At 44.5% G+C, this 25,498-nt stretch overlaps 1 protein-coding gene across 1 annotated transcript in view; it reads left to right on the forward strand.

Annotated features, from left to right (window-relative positions):
- musk (muscle, skeletal, receptor tyrosine kinase) overlaps positions 1–20,377 on the forward strand; it is a 32,497-nt gene extending 12,120 nt beyond the window's left edge. Inside the window, exons 9-17 of the mRNA XM_041960508.1 lie at positions 1,008–1,271; positions 1,381–1,574; positions 2,042–2,065; positions 2,217–2,305; positions 6,758–6,932; positions 7,089–7,275; positions 7,352–7,543; positions 9,810–9,958; positions 19,677–20,377. Coding sequence (XP_041816442.1) covers positions 1,008–1,271; positions 1,381–1,574; positions 2,042–2,065; positions 2,217–2,305; positions 6,758–6,932; positions 7,089–7,275; positions 7,352–7,543; positions 9,810–9,958; positions 19,677–20,377 — 1,975 coding nt within the window. The remainder of the gene's footprint in view (positions 1–1,007; positions 1,272–1,380; positions 1,575–2,041; positions 2,066–2,216; positions 2,306–6,757; positions 6,933–7,088; positions 7,276–7,351; positions 7,544–9,809; positions 9,959–19,676) is intronic.
- The last annotated feature ends 5,121 nt before the right edge of the window (positions 20,378–25,498 follow it).

Raw genomic sequence — 25,498 nt, forward strand, 5'->3', positions numbered from 1 at the left:
TGGGGAGCCACAGTCAGCATCTATTTCTCTGTTTTTCTTTCTTTTTTGTAAAACACACATCCAGTGAAATTGCAAATCGCCAGGCATAATGGCCATATATAATGGCCAGGCAATATAAGGGCAGTGCTGTGGTTAACTTTCTTCCCTGTGTGTTGAGGGGTAAATGTCCATTTGCTAACAGAGGCCAGCACTCCTGGACAATGAGTATATAGATAACGAGTCTAAATGTAAATTATCTCTTCAAAACCTCCTTCATTATATGTATGTAACTCAACAGAAATTAATTAACTTAATAACTAACTGATCTAGTTAATAAAGTAATTTCCCATTTATATTTTAATTTGCAAGAATCCCTGAGCCCCATGGGTTCCACATATAACAACTGAACTTTATCCAGATCTAGTTTAGACATATTGTCACTGCCAACTAGCACAAAAATATTATACTGCGTAACTGCCTGGGCAGGAATACCCATCTCTCACCCATTCTGGGCCCCAGTCCCCCACAACCCTGCATTTGATGATGGATGGATGAAGGATTGCCATATCTGCTTATCCTCCACACAGATAAATCAGAAAAAGCATTGCCAGACAAAGTTGTCCCAAATGCAAAGTTGCAAAATGACTTAATATATCTGTTGATCTTCACGATGTCTCTCTGTCTGACAAGCTAAGTTGTGGCATGACTCCTCTTTTCTTGTTGAATGCCTGCAAAATATTGGCATAAATAATAAAACACATGAATAGTAATTCTGAGTTGATGCTCCAGATTTGGATGCTGATTCTATGAAGTGACATGAAATTTAAAACCAATGGCAGTCTGACAGATAATCTTTTGGACTGTCGCTCTCGTAGATGTGGTAAGACACATCACACATAGTAGTCATTATTCAACACCACACAGCTTATAGTTGTCTGTGTGTGTGTGTTTGTGTGTGTGTTTGTGTGTGTGTGTGTGTGTGTGTGTGTGTGTGTGTGTGTGTGTGTGTGGATATCTTCTTCCCACAGGCTCTACAAGGGCGTCTCAGGCTACTGCAGTGCCTATCGTGGAGATGTGTGCCGCACCATCCTGCGAGACGACTTGCTGGTTTTCTTTAACTCTTCCCTCTCGGACCCCGAGGACATGCAGGAGTACCTGGTTCAGAGCTGGTGGACGGAGCTGGAAGGACTCAGTGTGCTTTGCAGCCCCGCAGTACGCTCACTGCTTTGCCACTCCTCCTTCCCCGACTGCAACCCGTCAGGGTTAGGACCGGCACCTAAACCCGTCTGCAGGTAGCATACGCATGTGTCTCTTCATTTCACAATAATGCCGAATAATGCATCACTGAATGAATAAATAGTTGATAAAGCATCATCATGTGTTTTTTTCCTTTACAAACAGAGAACACTGCCAGGCAGTGAAGGAGCTGTACTGTCATAAGGAGTGGTTGGTACTAGAGGGCAGCAGTTCGGTCCAGCCTGGCCTCTTCAGCTCTGTCACTGGGTCCCAAACTCCCGGTTCACTGCTGCCCAACTGTCAGGCCTTACCAAGTCTCCACACAGACCCTGATGCTTGCACACATGTCCCTTTTGTAGGTAAGATACCGCAGTTTGTGTTTCAAAGAACAAACATGTAATCCAACATGTGAAGAACTCCTGCAGAATTCAAAAGTCTATGGAGGCAAATGCTTTATATGCATGCATTTGTATACAGCTCATTGGATGCGGTACTGCAGAAAACAAATGTGTGCCGTTTCTAGAATCTGCTGAATGCAAGATTCAGCTGCAACAGTTTGAGCACAGCAATCTAGCAGAGGAGTGGACAGGAAATGGAGTGTTATGCAAAAGAAAAGTAGGAGCCGGCTGGGTGTAGTTGCTTGTATGCTCAGGGCCAAATAAAGCCTCGGCCTGCTAGACTGATACTGATGAGGTCATTAAGAGGGCCTAACTCTCTGAGCCAAAATCCATCCACAGCTGCAGGAGTGTGACTTGTGTGTGTGTGCCGTGCAGTTCAAAGTCTCCTGGAATACTTGCTTTTTAATCTGTTCATTGCTCCATTGCAGACATCAAGAGGGATCAAATTACAAGTAAGTGTGAAGAGTGTGCAAATGCAACACAAATATATTTAGCTCCAGTCATCAGAACTAATCCTCACACAGAAATAAGTGAAATATTCATTAAATAATGATAGTTTAAATTACATATTGATCCTATATCCATTCTGTTTGGTATCAACAGCAACATGTTACAGTGACAGAGGCCGTTTCTACCAAGGCAGCATGAATGTGACGAGGTCTGGGATACCGTGTCAGTCATGGAGGCAACAGGTATAGTGGTTTGTGTGCAGAATATGTAAATTTCTATCTTTCTATGGCTTCGTAATGAGCTGCCAGTCACAAGCACCACAAAATACAGATTGAAATCGTTAAAAGAATATGAGGGAATTGTTGAACAGTGTTAATAACATTTCTAGGCTTTGATCACAAGGCCGCCAACGCAGCTAATGCCTGTATTTATAAACCCAAGGGTCTCAGTTTCCGGCAGATTTAGACCAGTTAATGATGGAAGTGTGACTGATATTTGGTGTGTGGATGCTCAGTTTTATATCAAACATTCCTGACCTCTAACCAGAAACAGAAAAACACACAAAAGTGCTTACAAGTGCAAACACAAGCAGGCACACACACACATTCCCTGTGGCCCAAAAGCCTCTTTATGTTTTTATGGCTGTGCTCGGTGAGATGGTCTGTTAGGGTGAACTGTTACTACTCTCTTGTGCTGTGTGTGTGTGTGTGTGTGTGTGCCAGGTCAGCAGAGAGGGAGGGGCTCACCGTGTCACATCCTGCCTCTGGAAGCAATTAGCTTTCACACGCATATGCTGCACAGACTCCATCACTAACGTGCGCGCGCACACACACACACACACACACACACACGTATCTGAAACGGAGAGAACGATTCACAGTATGAGCACACTCTCCCTCTCCTCGCTCTCTTTTCCCCCCCACACAGTGTTGCCTTCGCTTGCAGCTCGCAAATAAGTTGCATTTCTCTCCCTCACACACACCCAAAACCGTGTGCACGCTAAAGCGCACAATGCTGAAAAATATGAACACCACATCTATCGCACTCGCTGACATCCAAAAAAGCACACACAAACACTTCGGTCTCCCACACTGGGAGAATCATCCACTCAGTGTTTGTCTGAGCCTCCTTCAACAAACATCATCCTCGATCTGAAAACACATGATTTACCGTCTCCTCCTCCCGGCTGACATTGGCCGGAGCTGACTTGTGTGGGTGTGTTTGTGAAAACGCACACATATATGAATGTTCTGTCAGGCACTGCACTGCGAGTACAGGTGCGTTGGCTTTTGATTCGGAATGTAGACACATTTAAAGGACTTTTGAGTGCAAGAAAAGCAGCACAAGAAACTCCAAAAATCATGTTCAAGAACAATGGAAGGCAGTACTGATTCTCATACAATACGTCTGAATGTCCTGTGTGGTCTCAGGCTCTGAACATCTAAAACTATGCATGGCACCCCTTTGAATTTGTGCAGTCAGCAATAATAGCAAGAATAAAAAGGAGATGTAGAAAAATAACAGACAATAAAAAGGCACACAAAATAAATATCATCTATATATGAACACATTCATACAACAAGACCCTTTGTAGGATCCTGGTTTTGAATTAAGTCACCTTGAAGGATTAAAAAGCCAAACGAAGACAGCATTTTCAGCCAGTAGCATGAGGCTAATGTTGGCTTAATTTCCACGCTAGCCACAGCAGCGATTTAAGTGGATAAAACTGATGGTCACAGGACAGAAATGAGAAGCCTGCTTTTGTCAACCATCATCTGAAATTCACTGCGCACAGTCGGTTAGGGCTCCATGATGCCAACGTGTTGTCTACATCGGCGGTTTCCAAAGTGGGTAAAGCGGCACCCTGGTGTGCCAAGGGTGATGGACTGAGGGTGATTTGGATTTATGATGTCATTGGTTCAATTTTTTTTATAACACCACATCAACAAAATCATTAACTGCAACTTGGTTGTCATAGCAACACAACATGCTTTTTGACTCAGGAGTTTTTAAGGATCCAGCAGCAAGAAAATGATGACACAGAGATGGCACAGTAGACAGAGCACAAAGACATGCTGAGACATCATGAGGGCTGTGGTGAATCAGAGGGATGTGAGACGTCACTGCCATCACTGTTGACCTGAACATCATGTGCAGTGTGTGTGTGTGTGTGTGTGTGTGTGTGTGTGTGTGTGTGTGTGTGTGATCTGGCTCTCTCTGGTGACATGAAACAAGATGGTCCACATCAACGGCAGCCTCACATGTCCCATTGAAATGCCTGCAACCATTTGTTGTTTTGTTTTGGCATTTTATTTAAATTGATATGATATAGGGAGATATAAAATTCTATATGAACATTAAATCTAACATTTTTAAAACTAAGAGGCCTCTGTGTACATATCCAGTACGCATGTTTTACTGGGGCTTTGTAGCTCAGGGTTCCTCCAACATAGCGAGTGCTGCTTCCAGGAAGAGACTGGAACTCTGTGATATGACGTCCTGGTCAAACATAAGCTAAAAGGTAGGCAAAGGGATTGTTCTGGTGATTATGCTGAAGTTCCTAACCAGCAGCTTTCATTTCCTTTTCTAAGCATAACAAAAGCATGATTGGGATAATTTCTGCTGGAACAGTTCTCCCAGAGGGCAATGTGAAAACAGCAATCGTCTTTTGTGGGAATTTTGTCTTTTGTGTTTCACAAATGCTGATTAATAACTACTGATGCTAATACTGATTAAAAACTGTGTACGTCTCCTTAAACATGTAACTTCCCAAGTGTCAAATTCCCTCTTGCCCTCTTGCAAAAGCTGTCTCTTACATGCATCATCCCTGATCCCTACCCTGTTTAATTACTGATGGCGGATTTACAGTTGAGAGTCGATTGCTGCTTTCACCTGCCCACCTGGCCCGTTAAAGTCGCAGGAAGAGCAGCTGTTCTAATATTTCGCACAGTCAGTGTCATTTTGCGAAAAATCTGCAACACAAGATTATTCAGGCTTCAGTCATCGTTTACCTTCTGTGCATCACAGAACAGATGTTTTGAACCAAATGTTTTATAGTGGGTATAAAACATTCTGTACATATGAGTCCTGGAGGAAATGAGCACAAAACTCACATTCACACTCGCAATCACATTTATGCTCCTCACAGGCTCACTACGTATGTATGTGTTCTGTGTGTGAGTAGTGTCCCATTTCGTGCTGAGTCATGGAAAAATACTGCAGCCAAATTTTGATTCAGTCTTTTTGCACAGAGACAGTTGAGAAACTACTAATGAGCTAAACATGAGTTTGATGTTTGTGGTGCATTAAATGTAGACATGCCACCTGAGTCACTATTACGATATTATTCATCATCAGTTTATTATTACACCAAAATGATGTAATACATATCTGTTAATGTGATAGGGTGATATTTGTTATTCCATTTACTTGTTTTATAACATTTTCCATTATTTACAGCTACATTTGATGACTGTAGCTCTGTTTTAGCGATGAAAAAGTTTGTCTAATTGAACCGTTCTCAGCCGAAAAGACATCATTAATTTGTTTAACCTGAAACCTGAAGCAGCCTTTGTGTTCCCTGTCAAGTGACCTGTGGTGGTCATTTGAATAATGATGTTTTCCCTCATATGCAAAAGCTCAAGTAGCGTGACACCGTTCTGGCCTTGAGGGAGAAGGTTGGCGGTTGATTGGATGTAGATCGCCGTCTGCATCCCATCTCCTAAAAACAACTCGTATTGGTCTCTTTTAGCCGTGACCACAGTGTTTCCATAACCTTAACCAAGTGATTTTAGTTAACTGAGTAGTTTTTGGATCGTGGGCCAGCAGGTGTGAGGGATCAAGCCACGCTCATAGGATTATTTTGGGTAGCAATGACAAATTACCCATCTTGTCGTTTAGGTATGAGAACTTGTTGTTTTTAACATTCTTGGGACCAGTGGGAAATCGACCCCGTGAGCGCTTTGCTTCTCGCATTCAGCTGCAGCAGCACATGTGCCGAACCCGGCCTTTTCAGCTCATAACTTCACATCTCTCGGGATAGTCCGGACCATTGCTCTTTTGATGACTAAAGCTCATGGCACATGAAGATACCAGATGTTCAGTGTTTGTGTTGGCACTCCAGATTGCAGAAACAACCGTGCAGCCCCAAATGTCCCTCACTACAGTACATTGTGCTCCCTGTGCAGCTATTAAACTGTAACCTTACCTTAGACCTTAAACCGGGCCTTGAAAAATGTATCAAATGATCTGAAAGGGTGTCTAAGTTTTGTTTTTGATGAGGAGTCGGAAATTCCGCGGAAAAGGTGAAAACTCTGTCCACCCAAACCTGCCTGCAACAGCTCTTGAGCATTTTGCGAAAAAAAGAAGAAAAAAGCAAGAAATGTATTGATCAGGCTTTCCTGATCCTTCAAAACAAGCCTGTTTCCTCCTCATCCCTTTGGAGAGCAAAGCGCCTGCAACAGAACACAACAGATCAGACTCGGAAACACCGCTGGACACAGAGGCCAGATGTACTCACCACTATAAGTAGAAAGAAACAAACGCAAACGTTGCATGAAATAAAAAGGCTTCCCTGTTCTCCCTATAGCTGGTTCTACACTGCTTATTACTTTTTGACAACACTTTCTAGATTTGTTGAGAAAGTCCATGTTGATTTTCTCCATTTTTCCCCTTTGTGCCGTTCTGTCTTGTAGGTTCCCCACCAGCACCGCCTGTCAGTGGACGTGATTCCGGAGCTGAAGAACTCGGACAACCACTGCAGGAACCCGGGGGGGATCAGCGACAGGCCCTGGTGCTACACCTCGAATCCCAACATCCGCTGGGAGTACTGCGCTGTGCCACACTGTGTGGAGACGAGCATGGTGTCAGGTACTGGCCCTCGCTCCTTTTCCACCTCTTTCCAATGCCAGTGACTTCGAATTCAAATAATTCAGGGGTTCAAATCACTAATTCATTTTAGTGATTTGAAATAAACATAGAAAGAAAAGCTTTGTTAAAGTGATTGATTTAAACTGTATCTGTCAGCGGTGAAGCCAGAGTCACCAGGCCCTCGTCAGACCCCTCACTTCCCTCCCACAACCACAGCATTGTCGCCAGCATACTCCATGTCCGTGATCGTCATCATCCTGACTGCGCTCGCAGCCGCGGTCTTCCTCACCGTCACCATCCTGGCCTGCCGCAGGCGGAGGAAGCAGTGGAGGAACCGGAAGAGGTGAGATACAGTCAGATGCGCAGTTCTTCCCATCGTGTCCACCTTCCGGCTCACCGCCGTCTCTTCCTCTCTGCAGAGCGATGGAGACCCCGCACCTGAGCGCTCTTCCTTCAGAGCTTCTGCTGGATCGGCTCCACCCTAACCCAATGTATCAGCGGGTTCCCCTGCTGCTGAACTCAAAGCTGCTGGCCCTCGAGTATCCCCGAAATAACATCCAATATGTTCGAGATATTGGAGAGGGAGCCTTTGGACGGGTTTTCCAAGCCAGGTGAGAGGAGGAGAAGAAGCAGAGGGAAATTATATGTATAACTATATCTGTCCCAGTTGGCAGTAAAAGGAGATCAGAAGGTTTGAAAATGAGAGGAGAGAGGCACAGAGGTTGAAGAGTCTTCCTCCCCATGGAAAGATACTGTACAAAGAGGGATATTTGTGACCTATATTACATTACTCAGACTAATATTTAATATTGCTGTGTCATCATCATAATCGCTGCCAGGGGCTAACATGATGATCTGGTTATTTCTCAGGCGGAGGAAGGGAAAGGGGTCAGATCCAGAGAGAGAGAGGGGGATAGAGTGGCTAAACAAGGCCACTGGTCATTTTGAGAACTGCTGCGTCATTCACAAAGTCACAAGGAGAGCTGCTACAGGTGTCACTTACACTCCACACAGACCCTGTTCACAGCGTCTCAAACTAATCCCAGCGATCAGACTAAATACCAGACCTGGGTCACACAGTAGCTGCATTTCTAAAATGTCAAAAATATATTAAAGATCTATAATATATAATTTACAAAAATACCTTCTTCATGAAAAACAGTGACTGTATATTCCAACTGCGACAAGCTTTTAAATAAAACATGATAGCTGATCTAATGGTTTGCGGTGACATGATCTACCTGTTGCAGGATTTCACCGTCTCGGCATCCCTGACTGATAACCTCTGCGGTCAATTAAAATGTTTCGCACAAGAAGTCAGGGCAGCTGAAGTGATAAAATATAGAGATGAAAGTTCTTCAAACATCGTGAGACTCATTATCAAGCCTTCATCTCTCCTCCTACACAAGTCCCACAGCCCTCAGACCCATAACATGACCTCGACCAGCCTGTAATTGACACAAACAAAAAAGTCAGATTTTCAAGAGGGGAGATTAAAGAGCAAGAGTTGGATTGTGGTTACGTCAAGTCAACTCAAGTCAGAGTTTATTACAGCCCAATATTACAAAGCGTGCCTCAGAAGGGCTGTAAGTATAATACAAACAGCAGTGAGCAACATTAGCAAAACACACAGAAATGTGAAGAAGTGAGATAAACTACATGCAAGCTTTTGAAATGGAACATTTGACTTACAAGTACAGCACACACTCATTTATAGTCCATCATGCTATAGATTGCAGTTGAGAATTCTGACCTTGTGTCCATGATGTTGCACGGACACCACACAGAGACACAGAGAACGTAACAGTGCAGTCAGCGCAGCACTATAGTAGTTGATGGCATTTTCATGGGAGCACCTGCACGTAGCTATGCAGATCTGAGAGATGTCCTTCATGCTAGCTGGTAATCCCTTCGTGAAAACTGGAATGGTGCCGTATATGGACACCCCTGAGAACCTAGCACATGTACACACACATGCATGCGTGCACACACATTGGTATGACTGTACACACCAGAGCATTGGTATAATTTTTTAGTCAATATCTAGAATCTTCACTATTACAACCTGATGTAAAAACTCTACCTAAAATCCTGATTTAACTTTATTTAAAGTTTTGGCCCTTTAGCGCATCCTGCAAGCAGTGAGCACTCATCAAAATGTCCTTAACCACATCCTGACTCGGAGACTCTAAAACTCAAATTTGTTCTTTCAGAGATGGAAGCGCAAGAGCACAAACGCTCACGTGTCTGCATGCATGACCAGAAACAGGCAACATGTGCAAATACAGACTTTTTCCTGAGCGTAAATGCACACAGGAGTACAGATAAAGTATATTGTATAAACACACACACAATGCATAGCACATGTTTATCCATACATGAACACACACACACACACACACAGTACTGTACACAGAGACCCGAGGAGTAAATATCTTCTTCCCTGACAGATGGGTTTCAATCTGTAGTTTCCCAATGTGCGTGAGTGTATGTGTGTTGGTGACTAAGTGAGTGTTTCCATATGTGCGTGTGTAATTTCGTGTGTGCAAGCTATATATAAATCTACAGTGAGAAACAACATGTTGACTTTAGTTTGCCCCTTCAGTGAGCCAACACAGGAAGCGTGTGTATGTTTGTGTGTTGAATGCATGTTTCCTCCGAGTGACTGACATTTACTGTCCACTACATTAATACAGGTTTACACTGTTTTACTAGGCTTCCTGTTAGGAGACTCAAAAGGCACATTCAAAACGCATGGTTACAGAAATCAGATATTTTTGAATGTTTTTAAGCACATGCATGCTAGAATCCTGAAATGATCTTTTCCTCTGTTCTTGTCTGTGTTTGAATATTTTTGTGCATGTCTGTTTGTTGCAGAGCACCAGGCCTGCTGCCAATGGAGTCTTTCACAATGGTGGCGGTGAAGATGCTGAAGGAGGAAGCCTCAGCCGACATGCAGAACGACTTCCAGAGAGAGGCAGCGCTGATGGCTCAGTTTGACCATCCAAACATCGTACGACTCCTGGGTTAGTCAGTGTGTGTGTGTGTGTGTGTGTGTGTGTGTGTGTGTGTGTGTGTGTGTGTTAGAAGACTCAAATTTCCAAAGAGGCTGCACTCACAGCTGGATTTTCAGTTCAGCGATTGCTGGATCAGTGTGTTTGCTTGAGAGATAAGGAAAGTGCAAAAACAGATACAGAAACAGCGAGGGAGAGACTGTATTAGAGACAGAACAAGACAGAAAGAGAAAGATAATGTGCTGTGGATATGTCGCACCTGTCATTTAATCAGCCATAAATACATGGTAACATAATGAGAGGTTTTTTTTCCATAAACAAGATCCTTTTTAAAAAAGAGTTTGGGCAAAAACATGGTAACTAACTAGAAGCACCTCGAGATCTGGTCAGAGCCCTGGGTTTAAGGGGAACTCCACTGATTTCACACATCAAAGTGTGTGTGCAGGTCTTTACAGCATATGTGAGAATGGTTGTATAAAGCCTCTGTGGCTCCAGAGCGAGTTGTCCAAACACGTGATGTCACTTGAGTCAGCAAAAAATCTGGAGGGCTGCGGTGAGAAAGACCTCTGCAGCCCACTCCAACTCTCTGCCTGAGGCCAGCAGCTCACCTGAACCATTCGAGTTGTTGAAGGTAATGCAGATCCCAGGTTTTGACAAGGACATGGAATAAAAACACTATATCTCTGGTTCTGTTGCATCAATTTTGATTTGATATTTAGATTTTTTTTAATCATCATGAGTCTGACAACGTCGTCTGCGCTCTGTGTTGGAGGGGCTGTTTCCATCTTGGCTTATTCCTTCACTCACTCTCTTTCACACATGGATTTCCACTCTGAATTTCTTATTTGGTTCTTCTAGAATATTCAGTCTTGGTGAGTGGAGCATGATCAAGGGTGAAGGTTGGGCAACTGAAACACTTTTCGGGAGAATTGTGGTTTAAAAGGAGGACGACCACACACAGACTTGCTCTTTTTGCAACCTTCTCTCCTCAAACACTGTTTTGCTCAATCAGAGCTCAGTGTTTTGTTTGGTTTCTCTTGGCTTTATCAGGAGCCAAACAAAAGTGCTGGTTGAGAATCAGCTCATGATTCATATTGTAAGTTCATACTGCGAGATCAAAGTAAAACAAAAATATCTCATGAGAAAACACCTACAATTTACCATCTCCTTCATTTGACAATGGCGTGTTTAATTTACTTATCAATCTATCTAGAAATAAATCCTGTCATGACCGGCCTAGTGGAAATCATGACGCAACATGAAAAGTGAGACTTCAGCTGTTTAAATTCACACAGACACCGGCTGGGAGTCTGGCAGGAAGTGGAGACAGCGAGGACAGACCGGGGCGGCTATAGCAGAAGCCGGCCTTTTAAGCTGCAAGCTTGGGGGTTTTAACCAATCAGCTCACTGGAACAACCTACACAACCGCAGTCAATCACAGCCGAGCTCACCTGCAGCCGATTACACACTCACACACACAGGCAACACAGCAGAGAGAGAGAGGGGTACACACACACACAGAGGAGATTTAAGGTCTGGACCACACATATATGAATATTTTTTCAAATGGATTTGCAAAAAAAGTCTGTCCATCTGACCTTCTTCACATGATCAAGTCTGCATCAACAATGCATGAAACCAGCTTTAGCTTACTAAATAGCGTGTTGGTGAGGAATTTCAGACGCAGCCAGTGGATGAGTGTTGACCAGAGCTAGAAAAAATGCTAAGCTATGCAATGCTTGCACTTAAACTTTCGTCGTCCATGGAGGGCGTGCTGACGTTAGCTGGGGGACATAGCTTTCAGGCTAACAAACACGTTACTCTATGCAGCTGATAGATATATTTTTTTTTGCATGACGAGGTGTTCCCTCAGGTTACACAAGCTGCCAGCTTTGTATTTCGGATTGCAAATATTCGGTCCCAAACTCCAGTGAATTCTGGCCCTAGTTTCCACTCACATGCTGTAATTCTCCTGAATGAAACCATTTATGGCAGATCTTCTTCTGTGTAGTACTATAAAACAGCTAGAGATACAGATAGGACTGTTTGCTAGTAAACAAATGCTCCTTGACGGCTAATGTGCCTTTGCTGGCCTGAGTAAAACAAATGTCCTCTATTAAAGTTTATCTACAATAATACAGCCTAATCTAATCTAATGCAAACAGCTTGCATCTAAATATACTTCCAGGAAGACATTTAGCGATACAACACACACTACTACTCAGCACTGTCAGTGAGCAAACAGAGCCATCGGTCACTGGCTGCGCAGAAAGAAGCTTGTTTACTTTGGTCCATTTTCCGGCTCCAGTGGTTGCGAAATATCGTTAAATCAACATTCGCCGCTGCAGAGTAAAATTTGATTTATCAGGCATGTGTCAAACTGCAGTATCATATGTTTTCTGTTCAGTTTTTGGTGACATTGATTTTGGATGACTCATCTGGAGAGTGACACGCTTGGGCTGAAGTCTCTACCGTGCGTGAAACCAGAGTTGATTCAATTATTTAATTAACCTCAAATCACCCTCCGGACTAATAATACACCATAAATCATGTGTAAAAATATATGCATCATCCATCACATGTGTCATAATTAGAGATGCCATATGTTGGCATGTCATTAGGTTGTTGCATGTGTGTGTGCAGGATGGGGCCTCTGCATTCTGTATATATAGCAGTGCAGTGAGACATTTTGATCCAGCTACTGACCTTCAGCTGAGGCTGCTACCGTTGAACTGCAGTCCTGTTTGTGGGCTCCACACACACCCCAGGGAGCAGTAATCAGAGCTTGTTCTCTGGGGAGCAGCCTTGACCCTCAGGACATGAACTAACTGAGCATGACCTCCACGCCTCCTCTTCTCTCCTAAAAGTCCATGTGAGGATGTTATTAGTGTGGTTCTTGTGCTGACAGATCGTGGACGTACATCTTCATGTTTTTTTTAATGCTTATTTGATTTCCAAGATAAGATAAGATAAGGTAAGACTTAATTAATCCCACGCTGGGGAAACTGAATTGTTACAGTATGGCAACCTGTTTGATACAGTCAGACATTGTGGATTTCCCAACCTTAAATCTACTAATTGGGTCAAATACAGTACATTCTGCATTAGCTTGTTCCTTTGTGATGTTTATACAGTGAAATATTTAAAGCTGCCATCCATCACATTCAAGCCCTTTCCAAATATTTGACTGTATACCTGAGTTTTTAAATCTGGCATCTGTGCTGACCTTCCCGTGCTGGTGCACTGGTAGTGATGCGTTTTATGTCAACCAGAAATGATTGGTTTGTCAGAGCTGAAGTAGGGAACCACAGCGAGGGGGGAAGGCTACAGCTATGAGGAGCATGGCGGAGCCTGTGGCGTCATGAGAACGTTAGTCAGTGTTATCGTGCCAAAAGGGCGGAGATAAAGGTTCTGCAGTGCAGGTATAAACCAAAGACGGCATGTTGTTAACAATCCCAATCAAATAGAAGTATTCAAGACGCATTGTGCATCGTTTTATACACCTTTCCCCAAAATCCAGCGCGACACATGTGGTGTTTGGGGGAATTTCCATTTTGTTGTGCGGGTTTGAAAAAATGACTTTGCTACTGGTGGGTCAATGAGGTTCCAATTCATGTTTCAGACAGAAACAGAAGCAGTGAAGTGCTCTAAATCAGAATTATGATTGTGGCCGGTATGACTCAGTGCACTAACCACATAAAGTTCACTAATCATGTGCTGAATTGGAAGGAACACAGACACCATCTGCAAGGCCTCAAACTAAATTTGGCCTTAGCAAGAGAAACTGAAACTACTGTCTGCCTCCAGTGGGGGTATTTCTTTTCCGGCTGGCAGACCCTGTGATTTGTTATGATTTTTTTTTTCTACGGAGCCATAAAATACTCGAAATCTAGTTGTGAATGCCAGGTTACATGAATGGCACATCTACAACTTCTGCAGGGCTGTTGGGGTTCTGCACAGTCTGAACAGTGTGTGCTCTAATTCCTCTTCGCAGTGCACGTGGCAAAACAGCATTTACAGGAATGCATAGATAAACAAGCAGACAGACACTCTTTTACAGAGGTAAAGTAAATAGGTTGTAAATAAAGTAGAGTGACTGCGGTGAGTGCGAACCTCTGCCCACGTTACTCTGCAATGTGCTATTACACCCACAGGACTTCATTCCTGGCCTTGAAATTCTAACTAAGTTGATTTCTTCATCATGCAAACATCCCTTTAGGATTTTGTTAATTTAAGTTATTGTCTAGTAAGTCTCATAGTTAAAACAAAGAAAGATCATACGTATGTTTCTATTTACAATACCAGTCAAAACACACCTTGGACACACCTTCTCGTCCAATAGTTTCTTTTCTTTTTATTACTTTCTACATACCAAATGAACACTGAAGATAAAAAAAAAGTTAGTTTTTGCACACTCTTGCAGTCACCTGGATTGATTTTCCAACATTCGTGAAGGAGTTCACATATACGCTGAGCGATTGTTGGCTGCTCCTCCTTCCCTCTCTGGTCCAACTCATCCAAAAGCATCTCGTATGGGTTTAGGTCAGGTGACTGTGAGGGTCAGGTCATCTGATGCAGCGCTCCGTCACTCTCCTTCTTGATCAAATAGCCCTTATGTAGCTTGGAGGTGTTTTTTGGGTCACTGGGTCAAAAACAAATGATAGTCCCACTATCCGAATGGGATGGCACATCTGTGCAGATCTCTGCAGTAGCCATGCTGTTTAGTGTGCCTTCACTGTTGATTATAGAACTTGGTCTTGTCATCCTTTGGTGGTCCTCATGGAAACCAATTTCACCATGGTGTCAGATGGTATTTTTTGCAGCTGCACTTGAAGATACATTCAAAGTTCTTGAAATGTTCCACAATGAGTGACCTTCATGTCTTAAAGCAATGGTGGATTGTCATTTCCTTTTGCTTAGTTGAGTGGTTCTTTCCTCAATGCCTATGAATATTCTCATTCATCCAGGTCATTGTAAGCTTCAGGGCATTCAATCGTTCGCAACTGGACCTTGTCAGTTTGTCTTGGAAGACGTTTCAAGGATTCAAGATTCAAGATTCAAGAGTCTTTATTGTCATTGCACATGTCAATGAAATTTTCATTGCAACCCCCATGTTAGATGGTAAGAAAGATAAGACTAGAAAGAGTGAATAAAATTAAGATAACTACAATAAAATAAAATAAACCAACATGCAATAAAAAAAAAATATTCGTGAAGCAATTAAATATATAACAGAATGAAAATATACTTAGGCAATAAAATATACTAAACAATAAACAATAAAATATGGAAGTGAAATGTGCAAACAGAATAAAATATACAAGCAGAATAAAATATAAAATATACACAGTGAAATGTACCGACAGAATAAAATATGCCAATGAAACTGAAATGTGCTGATATACTAAAATGTATATAATTATAGTATATGTGTGTACATAAAAGTCAAGTACACAGAAGGTGCAGGTGGAGGTAGAGGTGTAGGTGTAGGTGTAAAGTGCGGTGTGCAGTGTTCACAGTTCACAGTCTCTCACTGCAGTGAGGGGCTGCTGGGGGTGATAGCTCTAACAGCTCTGGGGAAGAAGCTGTCCCTCAGTCTGTTAGTGGTGGTGCGGATGTTCCTGTACCGCTTTCCTGATGGAAGCGGTACAAACAGTCTGTGGCCCGGGTGGCTGGGGTCCGTGGCGATGGATCTCGCCCTCTTTCTGACCCGACCTTCATATATAGAGTCTAGGTCAGGGAGGGGGCAGCCCACGATGCCCTGTGCAGTTTTAACCACCCGTGCCAGTTGTTTCCTCTCCTGTGCCGTGCAGCTGCCATACCACACTGTCACACTGAGGCAGAGGATGCTTTCAATTGTGGCCCTGTAGAAGTTAACGAGCAACCGAGAGGAGAGTCCAGCCCGTTTCAGCTTCCTGAGGAAGAAGAGCCTTTGTTGTGCCTTCTTCACCAGGCGGGAGGTGTTCATGGACCAGGAGAGGTCAGATGTGATGTGGAGGCCCAGGAACCTGATGTTGTCCACACGCTCCACCACTTCTCCGTCCATGAGGAGGGGGGCGTGATCCGTCTTCCTGGACCTCCTGAAGTCCACAATGACCTCCTTGGTTTTCCCTGTGTTCAGCACCAGGTTGTTGGCTGAACACCACTGGGTGAGCTGGTGTATCTCCTCTCTGTAGTGGGTCTCGTTGTTATCTGAGATGAGACCCACTACTGTAGTGTCGTCCGCAAACTTCACGACTGTGTTGGTGGGGTGGATGGCAGCACAGTCGTGAGTAAACAGGGTGAAGAGGGCTGGGCTGAGCACACAACCCTGTGGCGTGCCCGTGCTGAGGACCAGAGGGGATGATGTGATGTTCCCTATTCTCACCACCTGAGGCCTGTTGGTGAGGAAGTCTCTGATCCAGTGGCACAGAGACGCAGGCAGACCCACCGTGTGTAGCTTCAGCGCCAGCTTGTCTGGGATGACGGTGTTAAAAGCTGAGCTAAAGTCTACAAATAGCATCCTGACGTAGGTGTTGGGCTGCTGCAGGTGGGTCAGGGCTGTGTGCAGGGTGATGGAGACAGCATCCTCTGTGGACTGATTCCCTCTGTAAGCAAACTGAAGGCTGTCTAGGTCCGAGGGGATGAAGTCTCTGATGTACCTGAGAATAATCCGCTCAAAGCACTTCATGATTACCGGGGTCAGTGCAACAGGCCGGTAGTCATTCAGGCAGGTGATGGATGTCTTCTTCGGTACCGGAATGATGGTGGAGGACTTGAGGCACTCAGGAACCGTGGACAGCTGCAGGGACAGGTTGAAAATGTCCAGGAACACTCCTGCTAGCTGGTCAGCGCATGTCCTCAAAGTCTTGCCTGACACCTTATCCGGTCCTGCAGCTCTGCGGGTGTTGATCCTCCTCAGGGTGGATGACACCTGGTGCTGCTGCAGGACGAGGGGCTGGTGCTGCTCCTCCAGCCGGGGTAGGTGTGTGACTTCTCTGCTGCCTGATGTGTCGAAGCGGGCAAAGAAGCTGTTCAAGGTGTCAGGCAGGGCGGGGTCGTGGCTGGTGAGCTGAGTGTTCGGCTTGTAGTCCGTTATGGTTCTGATGCCTCTCCACATGCTCTGTGGGTTGTTGTTCTTGAAGTGATCTTCAATTTTGTTTTTGTACTGGAGCTTGGCCTGCTTGATTCCTTTCTTCAGCTCTGCTCGAGCCCTGCTATAAGCCAGCCTGTCTCCAGATCTGTAGGCAGTATCCCGGGCTTTCAGCAGGGACCGCACTGTGCTGTCCAGCCATGGTTTCTGGTTGGGAAACACTGTGATGGTCTTAACAGGGAGGACAGCATCAGTGCAGAACTGAACATAAGACAATACAGATGATGTGTACTCCTCAAGGTCTGCCTCTTCTCTGAACACAGTCCAGTCTGTCAGTTCGAAGCAGTCCTGAAGTGCAGAGGAGGCCTCCTCAGTCCATATCTGTACTGTCCTGGTGGTCGGCTTTGTTCTGCAGGCCAGAGGCTTGTAGGCAGGAATGAGTTTCACGGAGATGTGGTCTGACATGCCCAGGTGTGGAGCTGCTACAGCCTTGTAAGCAGCAGGGATGTTGCAGTAAACTTGATCCAAAATGTTACTGTCTCTGGTAGGAAACTTTATGTACTTATGAAATTTGGGAAACACCGCCTTCAGTTCAACGTGATTAAAGTCCCCCGCCACAATCACGGCCGCCTCCGGGTTGTCGTTCATCTGCCCGCTGATCAGGCAGTACAGCTCCTCTAATGCTAACTTAGCATTAGCCCGCGGTGGGATGTAAGCGGCCACAATAATAATAGACGAGAGTTCTCTAACCAGCTTGAACGGTCGGCATTTCACCACCAGGTATTCCAAATCAGGAGAGCAGAACGTGCTGACGGTGCGTGTGGCTGTACACCAGGCATTGTGTACATACAGCGCCAAGCCTCCGCCTCTGCTCTTACCTGAAGCTGCAGTCCTGTCCGCCCGGAACAGAGAGCGCCCCGCTATCTCCACCGCTGCGTCCGGGATGTTGTCGTCCAGCCAGGTCTCTGTGACAACGGTAACACAGCTGTCCATCCGGCGAGAGACTATCCTTAGACGGACCTCGTCGATTTTGTTGGTGAGAGACCTGGCGTTGGTGAGGAAGAGACTGGGGAGAGCCGGTCTGTGAGGGCTAGCTTGTAGCCTAGCACGCACGCCGGCTCTCTTGCCCCGCTTTTGTTTACGGTGCCTCCTCCGTCTCCTTGGCAGCAGTGGGGGGATGGTGGTGGGCTCTGGGGTCCGTAGCAGCTCCGGTGGAATAAAGTCCAGTTTAGGGCATGTGTGAAGTCCGAACTGTACTCCAAAGTTCCACAGTTCAGACCTGCTGTACTGTGTCAGAGCTTCCAGAAGAGAAGTAAAAGTGGAAACGAGTAAAAACAAACAAACAAAAACGTAAACACGGGAGCTACGAGCCGCTGCGTCTGCACGCGCCGCCATCTTGGATTCAATTTCGCCTCTCATCCGAGCAGGCTTCATCAGTTCATGCGCACCAGACTAGATACGACAGCTCTAAGCTAATGAAATGGTGTTAGGTTCAAGTATTTATCCCCTGAGTGAGGCCAACCCCCAAAAACAAGGATGGTATCACTCTATTGTGAGGCAAACAATCCCCAATTAAGGCGGGGTAGGGTGCAACCCTTGGGTGTCAACGACAGTCGTCTGCCTCGCTAGTGTCCCATTCTTGTCAATGGGAGGCTCCTCGAGCCATGTGTGAATGGCTTTGTTGTTTATTTTCAGAGGCTAAATTTTTGAATCTCTTTGGAAGAGATGAAAGTACAGCATTGTATGTGGGAGATAGGTGGTGTCTCAGACCTCCCCCTCTGTTCAGAGACTTTTTTTTTCTTCTTGCCATAATATCGACCGCAACAGTAGCTAATGGGGCTATTTACTGTTCCCAACACTGCCTCTGCACAACACAAAGGATGGTGTCAAACACACTGAAGAAGGCAGGACATTCCATTAATTCACTTCTGACAAGGCACACCTGTTACCTGCAAAGCATTCCAGGTGACAATCTCATGGGGCTTGTTAGAAACAGTGAGCAAAGCTGGCATCAAAACGTGGCGACTTTAAAGTATCAAAAGCATAAAACACATTTTGCTTTGTTTACACTTTGTTTGCGTGATATTTCATAGTTTTGATGTAATTAGTACGAATGAACAATGCAGAAAACAACAGACCAGTGCTGTATATTTTTTAATGTAATATATAGAAACACTTTCTTTCCACATTAAGCACAAGTGCAGTTGCGCAGGCTGTGAAAGCCCTCGCTGCCAAATGCACACAACATTTTGAGTTAAACCTAAAGTAAGTAAGTACTCTTAATCACATGTGAGATTCAAGTGCAGCCACAATCATACCGCTGCCACATTTAGAAATTCTCTTTAATTGCCTGTATTTGCCCAGAGACAGGCCCAGACAGACATAAGGTTAATTTAGAGTCATCCTGTGTTTACATCAGAGGGCTACTAATGTAAGACTGTACATCCACTATGCGTGAGAGTTTATTTGCGAGCATGTACACATCGCAGATGGTTTCGTCTGTGTTTATGTCTCGGCTGGATATTTATTTACCTTTTACAGTGAATGAACTCATTGAGTGATATGCTGTTCAGCGTGGCTTTATGATGTCACCAGCCTGTTTACGTGGTTCAGTATTTATTTCGGTCATGAAATAAAGCCGTCTGCTTTCTCCCCCAGGTGTGTGCGCAGTGGGTAAACCCATGTGTCTGATGTTCGAGTACATGGCCCACGGCGACCTCAACGAGTTCCTGCGTCGCCGATCTCCGACCCAGTCGGTGCGCACCCTCAGCCGCGCCAGCCTGTCGGGCCGCAGTTTTTCCTCCGAGCTGGAGGCGGGACTTCTCTCCTGTGCCGAGCAGCTGTCAATTTCCAAGCAGATCGCCGCTGGGATGGCCTACCTATCGGAGCGCAAGTTCGTCCACCGCGACCTTGCAACCCGGAACTGCCTGGTTGGGGAGGAAATGGTGGTGAAAATAGCAGATTTTGGCCTCTCTAGAAACATCTACTCGGCTGATTACTACAAGGCCAATGAGAATGATGCCATCCCCATTCGCTGGATGCCCCCAGAGTCTATTTTCTATAACCGCTACACCACTGAATCGGACGTGTGGGCCTATGGCGTAGTGTTGTGGGAGATTTTCTCTCACGGGATGCAGCCCTACTACGGTATGGGTCACGAGGAGGTTATTTACTATGTGAGGGATGGCCACATCCTGTCCAGTCCTGAGAACTGTCCTCTGGAGCTGTATAATCTGATGAGGCTTTGTTGGAGCACACAACCATCAGACAGGCCCAGCTTCAGTAGCATACATCGGATACTGGAGCGTATGCATCAAAGCACTGTAAGCATGAATGCTGATGCTGAGCCTGACTGCTAACCTCGGAACCCTGACTTACGTAGTGATTTGGTGCCTGAAAACACACATTTTACACACACCCCTGAACCCTGACACTGAGCCCGATTTTTTTTTGTATCATAGACATCCATGATATTCAAGTAATTTGCATAGTCCATCTTCAGTTCAGGAGTTGCTTTTAGGGATTGTTGTCGTGTTTTCATACTCATCACTCCTGATCATTCACCAGCACACATCCATCAGACAGGTCTGCATGCATGGGCAGACTCTAACCCCTGACCCCAGAGCCTTAACCATTGAAGACTTGAAGCGACTAACCGTGCAGATATACACTCAGCTGCTGTAGACAGATGCACTCAGATATCAGGCTTCATCCATTGCGTGTGGAATCGCTGGATTTCTTTTTTTTTTGTTGTTTTTTCTTGTTCATTTTGAGCTGTCAAGCTGTCACTACTAAACATTAGGGTCAGAAGGAGAATGAGACATGACAGGTTACGCTTCATACTAACCGCATTTAAAAAAAACCCTTTATCGTCACCTCTAATTCCACAGTGGCACACAATCACTTTAAACTATTGCTGTTGATCGTTTTTATAGACAAGTTGCTATTCCATTTTTGGGCATTCTTGTTTTTAAGTTTATCGTGTCTTTTTCATCACTGTGTTGATCTTTGTCTTTTTTGTGTTAATCAGAGTTTGACATCAGTAAATTGAAGCTTGATTGCTACGATTTTGATACGAAGTTCATTCATGAATTCTTTCCACTTCCTCATCATCGTTATCCACAAGTCTCTCACTGAGGCACAGACACACACATTTGCTTCATTATAATTTTGCAGAAACTCATTAGCTAAATTCATTCCTGTGCCTCAAAATAGGCTCTTTAGCAAGTGACAAATGGCCTAAATGTCCTCAATATTAAAAAATATCCTCATTCTGAAGGAGTAAATCTTTCATTGGTTCTCACAAAGATAGAAACTCTCTCCTCCAGATCAAACTTTGCTCTCTGGTCTCATTTCAGCTGTGTTAACTTGAATTAAGGTCATATTATTACACAATTCCATTACAGTATTACCAACATCTCTTGTGTCCTCTTTGTCATGTGGATTACTCAAAGCAGTTTTTTTTGTTTTCTGCAGTTTCTTTTCTTAAATTATGAGATTAATATTGAATGAGACTTGCTTTTCGGATGAACAACATGTTTTGTTTCTTTTAAATGTGGTGTGATGTTACTCCTTTGTTATTTGTTACATGACATTATGATGCATTATGTTTTGCCTCACTTACGTCCCTTCAAGTATGGGATTTATTTGTATCGCTTGCAAATAAACATAGTAATTAAACACATCTGTATTTGAGTTCTGGACAATATCAGTTCATATTTTTTGCACCAAGTGTGCATGTGTCCCCTGTGCTGACAAAAGATGTTTAAAATCAAGGAAGTGTCAAGGAAATATGCGCGCAATCATCTCACCTGAACGAAACCCCTCTGTAAATCCAGTGAAAGCAAACAGCTGGTGACCAGCATCACCATCCTCAGGCCCTGCGTTGCATCAGCCCTGTCATGCTCCGCGCAAGTGATTTGCTGCACCTCATAGAAAATAAATGGGAGGCAGCAGCCCCACCTAGGCTGCTGTTTTCCAGTGTGGCTTTATGGTAAGAGTGTGGAACAGCAGTAAAATAAAACCACATCCACAGACATGCCCACAGCAAATGGCACGTGCCCTAAAACTTCCTCAGTATTATTCGAAGGCCAGACTTTCAACAAACAGTTGAGTCCGAGGCAGGAGCAGGGACACGTGCAGACATGAAGAATCCCTGCGGATGATGGAGGAATGTCAATATTAATTTATTGATTTCAATATGCAAAATGTTGGTTGTGACATCTTGAAAGTCAGGGGAAGAATGGTCCATTTCCTTCTCTCTGACCCTAAACTTCTCTGCTTTGAATGCCTCTTTCTCTCTGCTTATTTAATCATGAGCCTCCCCTTATATACATGTTCCATTACAGCCCCCCACCCACAGAGAACAGTGCACCAAATACTTTACCATGTGGCTACTGCAGTGTTATTACTCACCACAAGGGGGATCAGAGGGGTGAACTGAGGCAGAAACAGGGTTTTCCATACGATGGTATGTGTCTAATTTTGCCAGTGAATTTCAATGAACATAGGCTCTCTGATGTTCCCTTGCATGCATGTGTTCCACTTATCTCCGAGGCTGTGTATATGTGTGAATGTGTCTATGTTTGCTTCCCTCTGTGACTTCTATGGAGGATGTCTACTTGTGTGTGTGTGTGTGTGTGTGTTTTGGGGATGCCAAATATAAACTGTTTAAAGTAGGCTGCATGGAGTTTGGCCTGCACTGGTCATTCTCTTCTCCTTGATCTAAACTGTGGATCAGACAGTCTTACTCCCACTTCCTCCTGCCTTCTTTCCTCTCCTGACAACTCCCACAGATTTCTCTGTCTGCACAGTATTTGCTCCCATTTCATCTCTGCATTCTCACTGTGCCCTGTGTTTCTGTATGCCTTTACATGTTGTGGGCTGAGACTGGGTATTTTGCAACCAATCAATGTGCATCTTAGTTCCCTAATTTCATGAGGAGGATGGAACAAAACCACCTTGGGTGCATTTTATTGTTTCAGAAGCTTCTTAACCCTTGCATTAAACTTAGAAAAATTCTTAGTGCATGTGTTCTCTGAACTAAGGGTACAGCTGCAATTTGCTTTAGCTTGTTTGGTAGCTGTGAGGAGTGCAGTCTGTTCATGTTGACCAAAGAAGTACAGACTGCTGGACTGATTAAATAAGAAGCTCTGTCAGATAGACGTAGGACAGATAGACAAGTCATTGTTTTTCCATACCTGTCCTCACCCATCCTCTCTATCAATTTTTCCCTTGTGCTACAATCTTCATTCATTCCACCCTTTCTCCTCTCATCGCCTCCTCTCCTTGCTCTTTTTTGGTTTCCTGCCTCTCCATCACCACTCCTTCCTCTCTTATCTTGAGTTGCAGTCAGTTTCCTTCTCCCTGTCTCCCTTTGCTCTTTCTTTCAGACGTTTTAGTTGAAATGGGTCGCAAAGCCTGCCGCAGATAAGTAAAAGTAACACTCATTCACAGCGAATTAGCCGATTGTCCCTTCTCCAAACAAAAGGGTTATCTGAATGGACTCTCCAACCTTCCTGCCAACTTGCAATAGCAGCTCTGAATGTTTGGAGACAGGAGATTTATCCGGCCGTGACACATCACTTCCTGTTTTGTCATGATGATCTCCTTTGGCTCAGTGCATCTCTGCAGTGCAGAAAATTGGTGTTTCAGAGGAAGCTGGATGTGGTTCACGTGTTGAAATTTTCCAAAGGTCTCAACAGAAGTGGTGCGAGTCCAGGAGGTCTTAGCATGTCAGCATCTCAGCTTTTAATGTCTTCTTGACTTTTCCATTGCATTGCAGACTCTGCTGGCGGCAGGAATCCTGATTCCGGCCATTCAAATCGTTAGCTTTAACCTGTCTGCCACACATGCGGTAGGACATTTGACCGAGGTGACATATTTGTCAGTCAGCAAACCTGCTGGGAACCACGGAAGGAGGCGAGATTGACACTGTGACGAAGATGTGACATCCCCCTCACTCAGCGACGGCGCAGTGGAACTTCCTGTGTGGTCGCGCGGGCTCTGATTGGCCCATTCGGGGAGCAACAGGAAGTAGGGAGACATATATCAGTCAGCTGGAGGCTAGCACTCTAAAGCTGTGGAACAGTAAACTTTGAGCATGTGTTTCACACACACACACACACACACACACTGAACATTCTTTCCTATGAAAACATTTGGCTGCTGTTGTTAGGACTGCTGCAGAATTCATGTCACACACTACACACAGTGGCCTAACCACTCTTACAGTAGCATTAAACATACACACATACCACATTTGTACAGTGCAGTACTTCGTGTAGCATCTGCTTTACGTTATAGTCCACATTCTGCAGTTAAAGGCATTGCAGGAATTTAGATGTCTGCCTTGTTTTTGCTCATCTTGCTTTGTTTTGTTTTTTGCAGTGAAGGTCAATCCAAGAGTGCCATGGTTTATGTGTGATGTCACAAAAAAACATTATCAAATACTCACTTAACTGTGGCGTTTTTGGCCATCTGTTCATTACATCAGGGTATAATAAAGAAGCCTAAATGAACACTGAGTCTTAAAATCCCTATAAATGTATGAAACGGGAGATTGATGTTTCTCCACGAGAAATGCACAGGTAGCACTGGTAAAATTATTTTCTGCAGGTCTAAGAGATTTATGGCTGCAGCATTCACGGCCAGGAAATCACATGTCACAAGTCACCAGAAACCCAGGTGGGCTCTGCCAGCCTTCCACCTTTCCTCTGCTCGTTCCCTGCAGTGTTGCATGGTCGGACCAGCCCTGCTCTGGTTATGTTCTTGGATCAACGGTCGTGCAGTGGCCACAGCTGGTTTCTGTTCATTAAGGTGACCAAATAACGGAAAGCAGGGCTCCTTTTAGCTCTGGTCTCATCTGCATCAACTCCTGAAGAGGAAATATTTGGAAATATCTGGCCCTCGTCTTCAGCTGCTACGTGCTCCACCATACTCTGACAGCCATGTGCTGCTGGGTAAGTAGCATTCAGCAGGTCTACCAGCAAAGTTGTGTGGCGTAAAACAAACAAACAAAAAAGAAAAATCAGTTAAAAGATGCTAAAATATTCCACTGAGCTAAGGGGAAATTTTTTTTTGTGGATTACTACAGCAAGTAACAGTTTTCACATTAAACACAAAGTCTGTAGATCAACTGGTGATATGTGTTCCTCCTACAAGATGTAAACACGTGGTCACGCACACTTCTGCACACAGTCAAGGCTGCGATGTGCGAATAGCCTCAAGTTCTGAAGGTCTGTTGATTATCATGAAGCATGCGTTATCAGTCTGCGCCTGTTACTGACTATTTGGACGCCATAGAAACAAAAAAAATCACTGCCGGATAACAGAAAGGAGCAACAATGGCAAGGCTAAAGATGTTAGATAAAGTAAGACCCCCGCTATTTTTGCTTTATTTATTTCAGAAAAGCCAAATTCCACACTAAAGAACACACAAACACCAGGATTCAGACTTTTCTCGTGTTTTTATTGTCGCT

This window comes from Chelmon rostratus, chromosome 19 (genome assembly GCF_017976325.1).
Source record: "Chelmon rostratus isolate fCheRos1 chromosome 19, fCheRos1.pri, whole genome shotgun sequence".
NCBI classification, from domain to species: Eukaryota; Metazoa; Chordata; class Actinopteri; order Chaetodontiformes; family Chaetodontidae; genus Chelmon; species Chelmon rostratus.